The 11,766-nt window shown below is 41.6% G+C and overlaps 1 protein-coding gene across 10 annotated transcripts in view; it reads right to left on the bottom strand.

Annotated features, from left to right (window-relative positions):
- LOC133635118 (discs large homolog 1-like protein) overlaps positions 1-11,766 on the bottom strand; it is a 210,285-nt gene that overhangs the window by 39,407 nt on the left and 159,112 nt on the right. For all 10 annotated transcript variants that reach the window (XM_062027914.1, XM_062027915.1, XM_062027918.1 and 7 more), the window contains 2 exons: positions 8,534-8,690; positions 8,240-8,342 (listed from right to left, as the gene is read on the bottom strand). In XM_062027914.1, coding sequence (XP_061883898.1) covers positions 8,240-8,342; positions 8,534-8,690 — 260 coding nt within the window. The remainder of the gene's footprint in view (positions 1-8,239; positions 8,343-8,533; positions 8,691-11,766) is intronic.

Here is an 11,766-nt window from a genome sequence, read left to right as displayed (position 1 = left end):
TATATATATATATATATATATATAGTTATATATATATAGTTATATATATATATATATAGTTATATATATATAGTTATATATATATATATATATATATATATATATATATATATATATATATATATATATATATATATGTGTGTGTGTGTGTGTGTAAGAATAAGCCAGTCTTTTGAACGACCTCCTCAAGATCCAGCTAATTTCAAAGAGACAAAAAAAAACTCCATCCCGGGCTCAAACACGTGGCGTGGAATCAAACACTCAAGCAACACTCAGAGCGGACTTAGCCAAACTGCCTCAGGGTAATATTTAGTTTTTTCAATCAGGGCTGCACTTCTCCAAAATGTGCTAACTTGATGCTAATTTACATTGAATATGCCATATACATGCTTCTCATTAGCATTAGGGATTTTACATGACGATTTAAAATCCTCCGAATTTGGTAATAACAACTACAATTAAGGTGCACGTTACATTGCTGGTGTGTAATAAGTGCAATACTTACAGTACAGACACTTTGTAGGGTGCAACATAATACTAGACTAGTACATTCAATTCATGGCAAAGACTACTTCCTAGCTAGGCTACACACCATGGTTTAAACACTACTGCCATCTAATGTCTTGGAATTGCATCGGCATCTGTTTGTCACAGAGCACTTTTTCTCCAGATAGTGTGAGGGATTAGGACAGAAACTGACTAAATACTAGTGAATATTGAAGTGAGACCAAAAAGTAAGAAGGTGAGTGACCGATCAAAGCAAAATCAGGTATTATGAAAAAGTTCAAATCAAAAGCAAAAAAGCAAAAGGCAAAAACATTGTTGGCGGTAGAAAACACAAAGACAAATTAGATGCTGCTAAACAAAAACGTTTAAGCTGTACTGGTCATTGTGTTCAGAAATGAATCATCATGTTTTAAATTGAGTGGTTTATTAGGTTGTGGTTCTAATTAGTCAAATAAGTCTATATCACTTTGGTTTTAGTGTTGCACTCATGCACTTTTTACAGGTAAACCAGAGGACCAGATCAAAACAATGCTGTACATGTGATGTTCATATTAACAACAATGTCTCTACATCAATGATTATTTTAGCAACTGGACCATAGACAGTAGGGTATGTTATCTGCATGCTGCACAACTGCTCAGAAGACATGTAACATGGCATTCACATTCCAACTGAGTTTTTTTTTTGTCTAAAACTGAACATAAGGGTACAACTAAATGCAGAAGTAAAAGGTATAGTGAGTCTTGCTAAGACGAATACATGCAGCCATGTAAAAACTGCAGTCAGGATGGTAGCCATTGAGTTAGTTCAGCTTTTGTTGCTTTCAACTCGGTCTCCGCTGTACTCACATGCTGGTAGCAGGCTCAGCTTCCTTGCACTATGATGCTGAGGTGGCTGTTAGATCAGTGTCAGTGCATTGAGGAGTGCAAGAGTCCCGGGATGCGAATGGGAGGCGACGCATGAGAGGGCGTAGAAGTGTGCATTAAAGTGTTCAGGGAAGCGCCACATGTGTGCAATCCTGACGAGACAGATACTGTGTGCGAGTAGCTAAGCAGGAAAAAGTGTATGTGTGTGCGTGTGTGTGTGCGTGTGTGTGTGCATGCAAAATCCAGTCCAGTGCTGCTCGGCTGCAACAGAAACAACAGATGCTAACTCTCTCTATTGTGCGCTCTCCTTCGCTGGTGTTGCTCCTCCCACTATGACAGCAGCTTGCTTTAAGGCAGACACACAAACACACACACACCCACACTCACACACACATGCACACGCTGTTTCCTCAGGTCACTCATGCTGCAGAAAGAGGAGGTGATGCCAGGCCCTCCTGCCCTACTTTGGCCTAAGGAATCAAGCTACCCACCCACACACATTACAGTAAAGCTTGACTAAGCATAATTTTTTATTTATTTTTAATTGGTTTGGGGGCGGGTGATAATTAATAGTAATAATAATAATAGTAATAATTAGCTGTATTGTCTCCGAGGAGAAATTTGTCTTGGGCATCAAAACACAGCGTTTTACATACATACATACATACATACATACAGTTCATCCGAAAATACAGTGACGACAGTGAACAGTGCGCAGGTATATCAGTTAGTTATGAGATCACACATTACACTCCCCCCGTATTGCACTATCCCAATATTGCAGTCCTTATTATTGCATCCAGTTATTACAGTAGTTTTTTGTTGTTAAGTGCTTTGATTGCCAGTGGGACAAAGGAAAATGTATACCTGTTGAGTTTATATCAATCAATCAATGTTTACTTATATAGCCCTAAATCACGAGTGTCTCAATATATTATGTTGCTGTTCTGTACCATTTACCATTTGGCATCAACACAATTTCACCATGAAGTATGTGGTGTGGGTCACGGGTGATTTTAAAACCCTGCTTCCTCACGGTTTTGTCGAATATTTCTTGAAGAGAACTAGGGGGCTGCATGCCAATTATTTTACCAGCCCTCTTGATAAGGTTTTGAAGTTATACTCCAAACCATGTGGAGATGCCATAACGCAGTGGTCCCCAACCTTTTTGTAGCTGCGGACCGGTCAACGCTTGAAAATGTCCCACGGACCGGGGGGGGTTATTTATTTATTTATTTTTTTGGTCATAAAGAAATACAATCATGTCTGCTTACGGACTGTATCCCTGCAGACTGTATTGATCTATATTGATGTGCACTAATTGTAAGTGTATCTTGTGTTTTTTAAGAATGATTTAATACAAAAATTTAAAAAATAAATAAATGTTTTTTATTTTTTTTAATTTATTTTTTATTTCTCGTGTGGCCCGGTACCAATCGATCCACGGACCGGTACCGGGCTGCGGCCCGGTGGTTGGGGACCACTGCCATAACGGATGACAGATTCAATGTTTGCCTTATAAAACAACATCATGATATTGCTTGCCACACCGTGAACCCTGAGCCTCCTTAGAAAGTGCAGACGCTGGTTAACACAGCAAACAGAGTCAACTTGGTTGGCCCAAGTTAACTGGGAATCAATCAATCAATTAACTACTCAATATTGCAACAGGCTGTCTAATGTAAAAACACTATAAGCTGCAATTGTCTCAACATTTATGAAGTGGTTCATTCATTACGTTGGCATAATACTTTTTCTTTTTTCTATGATCCATCCATCCATCCATTTTCTACTGCTTGTCCCTTTCGGGGTCACGGGGGTGCTGGAGCCTATCTCAGCTGCATTCAGGCGGTATACCGCCTGAATGCACCTGAATGTACCCTGCCTATAGGCAATTTAGTGTTGCCCATCAACCTATCCCCAGTTGCATGTCTTTGGAGATGGAACGAAGCCGGAGTACCCGGAGAGAACCCACACAGTCACGGGGAAAACAGGCAAACTCCACACAGAAAGCCGGGTCCTGGGTTCCATCCTGGGGTCCGGATGGAACCCAGGACCTTTGTATTGTGAAGCACACGCACATCCATGCGTCGTAATTGGATGCGTTAACATAAAAGCATGCAGTGTGATCATGTCCAAACCCCCCTGATTATGCCTCAAACAGTTTTCACAGAGCAATCTTGACAATTTCACCAAACAAGAAGTTTCCTTGGTCATTGATCATTAACTCCCACTTTCAATAACATCAGTGCGTTCTTACAAGAACATATCCATCCATTTTCTACCGCTTATTCCCTTCGGGGCAAAATAGAGAATGTTATAGAGCAAACGAGAAGAAACAATACAGATGAGGAGCACATGGGAAAACCGAGAAAAAGATGACAAGGACTAATGGCTCGGAGGCTCACATTACTTCAATCTCTCTATCCCTTCATTTACCTCTACGATCTTTGGTCGTCTTCTCTCCCACTGTTTCCTCCCTTGTGCCCTACCTGTTTTGCATAATGCAGGAAGCGTGCAAGCCACCCAAATGTCCCTTTTTTTAATCTTTAGATTGTGAGCATTGCACCAGTACTCTATGTGCTTCTCGTTGTTTTTATCGACTAATTCTTCTCCCCGCAAGCGTAGGGCAGGGGGAAAAACGAATGTCACGAGAGGCACATGCACCTCTAATGCATATCTAAATACAAACTCCTGTTGAACAGAATGCATTGAGAAAACTGCAGTGTCATCATTTATTTAGTACAGGGACTCATCCACAATTGAGATGTAGAAAGAAAGGACACAAATCGGAAAGCATGAAATCATTTTAAATAATCCTTAGCAGTCATCTTGTCAAGTGAACAGCTTTGGCAGAAAATATTTCCACAACTTAGTGTGTGAAAGCAAAGCTCTTCAGTTAATCATCAAATTAATGGCTGCGCACAAACACGCACAATCACACACACTCTCAGTCTAATAGGCGTACTACCAGAAGTGTAGAGCTAATCCTCAGTGCAGCACCTCAGTATTACTGCTGACAGACATGGACTGCGTGTGTACATTGCACGGCAATGACAGTTGTGTGTAATCCCAGTGACAAATACTGCCGTCAAACTGAGACATCAGTGCTCTTATACTTGGTTTAAAATGATCACCTTATTACATATGGTCTAATATTTACGACATTACATTTCTGTACTCCACCGGGACACCAAGTGTTGAAAAACAGAAGTCTCTAGATCAGGGGTGTCAAACTCATTTGAACTCAGGGGCCACATGGAGGAAAATCTATTTCCAAGTGGGCTGTAATGGTAAAATCATGGCATTATAACTTGAAAATAAAGACAACTCGAGGTTGTTTACTTTGCCAAAAATAGAAAAAGCACATTATAAATACCTACAAATCACAAATAATCCTCTGGACAAAACACTTCAAGTTTGTTGAACATTCTCAGGAAATTGGTACAGTTTTAAAAACACAATGAGCTTAGACATTGTCTCAGTGTATCTATAAAGCCAGGATTAAATTTAAAGTCACAGTCTTTCTCGGATTGAACAAAAAACACAACATGTAAACTCTTCTCGGGATCAAATACCTCTTTTGTCATGTCCACGTATCAATCCAGAGCTAACTCAACAAATCATAAGAATTGGAGTCAAAAACTATTCAAAAGGGTTAAGTTCACTTTTCTTGTGTTTGACAGAGACATTTTGGGGCAACGAGGGTGCCAAACAACGATGTATTCTAAGCAGAAGCCATAAAACGGCAGGTTTTAAGTTTCATGTGGGTCGAGGAGGAGGAGCCACAGTCACCCTTTACTGTGCACCTCTTGTTTGGCCCCAGTATAAACCGTTTCCTTGCCTCACAGAATCGCTATTGTGACATCCAGTGGACACATTTAGAACAGCAGTTTCTTTGGTAAAAAAAAAAAAAAATTGGCAAACTCATCGCTCGGGCCGGATAAAACCTGTTCGCGGGCCTGATCCGGCCCGCGGGCCGTAGGTTTGACACCACTGCTCTAGATTCTACTTTTCGTCTGATTTTAGACACTAGAAATTGGCATTTCAGCATATCTACACACCAATCAGTCAAAACACATGCAGCATTAAGGCTTTACATGTTACAACATGCTTCACTTGCTGAACAGAACACACACACGCACCCACAGACTGATGACATTAACTCTGTGTCATGCTGCACTGTGTTTGATGACAGCAGGTAATGTTCCTAATATAACCTGCACAAACAGACAAACACAGTATGAGGCTCACTTTTTCCACTACTAATGGAGGTTATTTGAGGGGACTCTCCATGTGTTATGTGTGATGGAAACAGAGGGTGCACCGCAGGTCACTTCTCAGTGATGCTACGGGAACCGGACAAACATGGACGTCAGATGGACACACCCATTACTTGCACCCCAACACCCAGCGTGGACAGAAGGCTTAAGAAAGAGCTTGTTCAGCATTCACCAGTGTGCGTTATGGAAGAGTCACGACACAGAAAAGCCTTCATATGCAAAATGAAACAATTTAAATAAGTTATAGCAAGGAGGGTGTAAGGAGGCGGCCCAAATTCAACTCAAAACTTGGGTTTTGAGTCCTCTCCGTTTTTGGCAGTTACCATTTTTTTACGATCTATGCACCACATTTTTCCGACTATGAGGCGCACTCCCCATGAACGGGTCTATTCAGGTCTATATTCATATACAAGGCACACTGGATTATAAAGCACATTAAAGGGGTCATATCATGATTTTTTTTCTTAATTTAAAACACTTCATTGTGGTGTACATAACATGTAAAGGTGGTTCTTTGGTCAGCATTTTTCAAAGATGATGTTTTACAGACCGTGATGTGATGTCAAGTCGCTTTCTGACCGGTCTTATTTACCTGGCCCCACTTTGACAGCATCCTCTCCCCGTCACATTTATTGTACCAGTCGTTTTTAGCGCTTCCATAGCAAGCCTACTGACAGATTAAGTTACAACTGTACGCTATTTTATATTAGAAATGGCAACAGCGGAGGATGAATGCCTCACAACAAGAGGGTAGAGAAAAAGAACCTTATTGACTGGCGTGGACTACAATGGCGAAAATGGGCGTGCGCACATTTTCGAGACCTATGCAGATCCCAAAAAGACAATAGCAGAAAACCAATATGGATGTAAGTTAGTTTTGCACAATAGGTCGAAACTAAAGGCCATATATTATGTCTCCTAATGGGTGCCATTTTGGGGTCCTTATACACACGCACCATAATAATACCCGTATGTTGAAGCATCGCTGACTACGGTAGCCGTAATGTGCCAACAATCTATCAAGCGGTGCGGCTTCGTAGTTTACCAAAGTCGTACGAAAACATTGACCGATTTTTGAACGCCTTGTGTAATTTTATATATTTTCAATGAAACAGCAACGTTTTGGTCTTACCAGTGCTTGCTACAGTTATTTATTGAACAGGCTTCATTCAGCCTGCAGTCCACACATATTTCGTATGTGTGACTGCCATCTACTGGTCACATTTATCATTACACCATGTACCATGTAAAATTGGTTCGAGGTCAGCACAACCAGAAATAATTCATAGACAAGGCGCACCGGGTTATAAGGCACACTGTCAATTTGTGAGAAAATGAAAGGATTTTAAGTGTGCCTTATAGTTTGAAAAATACGGTACAGTAACTATGGTGTTGCTGTAGCTCGTTAAATTCAGATGCAGTCAGTTGTTATGTGTTGAACTTATTTATATACAGTATATTACAGTATTATTGTACTATTAGTGTTTCTCAAGGTTCCATTTTAGGTCTTCCGTTTTGGCTATTGAGCTGGTAGCTCGCAATTTTAGTTCAGTAAAACTTGTGAGGCGGACATTTTTGCAGCAAATTCTTAAAAACACTATATAGTGCTGTTATAGAGGTAATCTCTGACTAGCTTTTTTTTTGCAAAAAGTCCTAAAAACAGCTCCTGTCACTGAATTTTTTTTTTTCTATACCAAAATCAAATGTCTACTGTGCAGGACGCTGGTTCTCAAAAATATACAAAATAACATTAATAGTGAACGAAAAAGTCCGGCTCCCCGGCCATTAGCTTTCTGGAAATGTGGCCCTCAAAACAATTTATTTGAATACACATACACCTACAGACTGAAGAGTACAGTGTATGACCAAGAAAATACTAGCAGATTAAATAAAAATGAATTTTAAATCAAATCATAATCTATCTTGGGCTACATTATCAATGCCTTGTCTTCCAGACATTCAGCACTACATATCACTTTCCAGCTTTACCAGCTCTTACCATCTTTGTTCTCTGTATCACCTCTCTAAATAAATAATACATAGCTAATGGCTCTACTGCAAGTCAATAACCACGGAACCAGACATAGTTTATACTGCACGAGTGGTGCAGTATAAGGTGCTTGCATGCATGTCTATGTAAGCGATATTTTCAGGACCCCCAATGCAACAGCATCCTATTAGCTGAGGCTCAGTTGTAAGTTATAACCCGGTTGCCTAGGTTACAGGCTTGTCAGTCACCCAGCAGACGAATACCCAGGTTGAAGCATGTTGAGACATATAATTGTGTGGTGTATCTTTCAGCGTACACAGTAAGTTATTGAACACCCAGCCATCACCTGTTACACAGCTAATATTTTTCAGTTTGTTATCTGTGTATGTCAGAAAATTTGTTGTGGACTTTAGCCCAATTGTGACTGTGAAAAACTGGCCCTTGTCACAGACACATAGGAACTGTTTTAATCCATGAAAATAACTTCATAATATGCCAACTTCTTTCAAACCTCCTCTTTACTTTTACACCCGTACTTAACAAAGATGTATGTTACTTTTTTTCAATTGGCAACTTAATATGGAATCACTCACCTTCTGGTCTATACTGTGCAACAATAGTGACAGTTTGTCCCGCGTTCTTTAGAGCTGCAGCTGCCTGCTCATGTGTTGCACTAGACAGGTCTACCCCATTCACCTAGATCCACAGACACATATTTCCATGTCAAATGAGAAGACATGTGTTGCTACTATATGATAGAATTAAATGCATCATAAAAAAACTAATCTCAACAGGAGCTTTAAGGTAATAGCACTGGCATATTGTTCTAACTGCAATATAGTTAAACGATGATGTTAGTTGATATGTATTTACTGTATAAAACATACTGAGAGGATTCGATCTCCCTTGTGAAGTTCCCCACATAGATCAGCAGGACCACCAGCCAGAATGAAGGAGATGAAGATTCCTTCTCCATCTTCCCCTCCAACGATGTTGAAACCGAGACCTGTAGATCCTCTGTGGAGGATCAGACGCCTGGGTTCCCTGGAGAAAATGATACTTTATATATTAATCTTTTTTAAACACAATTAATGTGTCTATGATTTAAAGTGTAACAATATACTAAAACATGACAATTTAGATGAGGGCATAGTGATAACAGACTAAATGTATTTATTTTCTAGAAGTATAATTCTAAATCTATCTTAATTATTACAGGCTTTGAAGAGGCGTGCGTTCCACAATTGAAGCATGGGCATTCTTCAATCTTCACATTGCCCAGTAGATGTCAGTATTTTATCATGTTTTATTTTGTGGCAGTGCTATTTACACACAACGACAAACAACGCCTCTCAACATCTAAAACACCAATTTAAAAAAAGAAAAGAACAAGAGTTAAAAGGATACCTCTTCTTCTTGCAGGCTGTAATATTATACTAAAATTATTCAAGCCCCAGTTAGAATTATATGTACTTTTGAAAATGTAAATCATTGAACACACAGCAAATTTCAATAGATAGTGACAACTTGTAATCATAGCTGTGTTGAGCTATCTAAATTGTGTTTTTTTTGCTTCCTTGAAAAACTAATGTAAGTTCGTAATCTTTGCAAAAAATATAATTTACAATGGGGGTTGAATAATATTGAGCACAACTCTACATATTTTACACCAGTCATTATTGGCATGCTATAAATCAGTGGTTCTCAACCTTTTTTCAGTGATGTACCCCCTGTGAAAATTGTTTTAATTCAAGTACCCCCTAATCAGAGCAAAGCATTTTTGGTTGAAAAAAAGAGATAAAGAAGTAAAATACAGCACTATGTCATCAGTTTCTGATTTATTAAATTGTATAACAGTGCAAAATATTGCTCATTTGTAGTGGTCTTTCTTGAACTATTTGGAAAAAAGATATAAAAATAACTAAAAACTTGTTGAAAAATAAACAAGTGATTCAATTATAAATTAAGATTTCTACACATAGAAGTAATCATCAACTTAAAGTGCCCTCTTTGGGGATTGTAATAGAGATCCATCTGAATTCATGAACTTAATTCTAAATATTTCTTCACAAAAAATAAATCTTTAACATCAATATTTATGGAACATGTCCACAAAAAATCTAGCTGTCAACACTGAATAGTGCCTTGTTGCATTTCTTTTCACAGTTCTTTTTGACAGACATTTTAGTGAGGGTCAAACCATCATGGCATTGGGGAAACTCTGGGTTTATGGTAATGAATGGAATAGCCTACTTGATTTGATGTTCAGTTTATGAACTTACATTCATATTTTGTTGAAGTATTATTCAATAAATATATTTAGAAAGGATTTTTGAATTGTTGCTATTTTTAGAATCATCCATCCATCCATCTTCTTCCGCTTATCCGAGGTCGGGTCGCGGGGGCAGCAGCCTAAGCAGGGAAGCCCAGACTTCCCTCTCCCCAGCCACTTCGTCTAGCTCTTCCCGGGGGATCCCGAGGCGTTCCCAGGCCAGCCGGGAGACATAGTCTTCCCAACGTGTCCTGGGTCTTCCCCGTGGCCTCCTACCGGTCGGACGTGCCCTAAACACCTCCCTAGGGAGGCGTTCGGGTGGCATCCTGACCAGATGCCCGAACCACCTCATCTGGCTCCTCTCGATGTGGAGGAGCAGTGGCTTTACTTTGAGCTCCTCCCGGATGACAGAGCTTCTCACCCTATCTCTAAGGGAGAGACCTGCCACCCGGCGGAGGAAACTCATTTCGGCCGCTTGTACCCGTGATCTTGTCCTTTCGGTCATAACCCAAAGCTCATGACCATAGGTGAGGATGGGAACGTAGATCGACCGGTAAATTGAGAGCTTTGCCTTGCGGCTCAGCTCCTTCTTCACCACAACGGACCGATACAGCGCCCGCATTACTGAAGACGCCGCACCAATCCGCCTGTCGATCTCACGATCCACTCTTCCCTCACTCGTGAACAAGACTCCGAGGTACTTGAACTCCTCCACTTGGGGCAAGATCTCCTCCCCAACCCGGAGATGGCACTCCACCCTTTTCCGGGCGAGAACCATGGACTCGGACTTGGAGGTGCTGATTCTCATCCCAGTCGCTTCACACTCAGCTGCGAACCGGTCCAGTGAGAGCTGAAGATCCTGGCCAGATGAAGCCATCAGGACCACATCATCTGCAAAAAGCAGGGACCTAATCCCGCAGCCACCAAACCGGATCCCCTCAACGCCTTGACTGCGCCTAGAAATTCTGTCCATAAAAGTTATGAACAGAATCGGTGACAAGGGGCAGCCTTGGCGGAGTCCAACCCTCACTGGAAACGTGTCCGACTTACTGCCGGCAATGCGGACCAAGCTCTGACACTGATCATACAGGGAGCGGACCGCCACAATCAGACAGTCCGATACCCCATACTCTCTGAGCACTCCCCACAGGACTTCCCGTGGGACACGGTCGAATGCCTTTTCCAAGTCCACAAAGCACATGTAGACTGGTTGGGCAAACTCCCATGCACCCTGAAGGACCCTGCCGAGAGTATAGAGCTGGTCCACAGTTCCACGACCAGGACGAAAACCACACTGTTCCTCCTGAATCTGAGGTTCGACTATCCGGCGTAGCCTCCTCTCCAGTACACCTGAATAGACCTTACCGGGAAGGCTGAGGAGTGTGATCCCCGATAGTTAGAACACACCCTCCGGTTCCCCTTTTTAAAGAGAGGAACCACCACCTCGGTCTGCCAATCCAGAGGTACCGCCCCCGATGTCCACGCGATGCTGCAGAGTCTTGTCAACCAAGACAGCCCCACAGCATCCAGAGCCTTAAGGAACTCCGGGCGGATCTCATCCACCCCCGGGCCCTGCCACAAGGAGCTTTTTAACTACCTCAGCAACCTCAGCCCCAGAAATAGGAGAGCCCACCACAGATTCCCCAGGCACTGCTTCCTCATAGGAAAACGTGTTGGTGGGATTGAGGAGGTCTTCGAAGTATTCCCTCCACCGATCCACAACATCCGCAGTCGAGGTCAGCAGAACACCATCCTCACCATACACGGTCTTGATAGTGCACTGCTTCCCCTTCCTGAGGCGGCGGATGGTGGTCCAGAATCGCTTCGAAGCCGTCCGGAAGTCGTTTT

This window comes from Entelurus aequoreus, linkage group LG19 (assembly GCF_033978785.1).
Source record: "Entelurus aequoreus isolate RoL-2023_Sb linkage group LG19, RoL_Eaeq_v1.1, whole genome shotgun sequence".
NCBI lineage: Eukaryota > Metazoa > Chordata > Actinopteri > Syngnathiformes > Syngnathidae > Entelurus > Entelurus aequoreus.
Note: the sequence above shows the minus strand (reverse complement) of the source record. Positions and strands in the feature narration are given on the sequence as shown.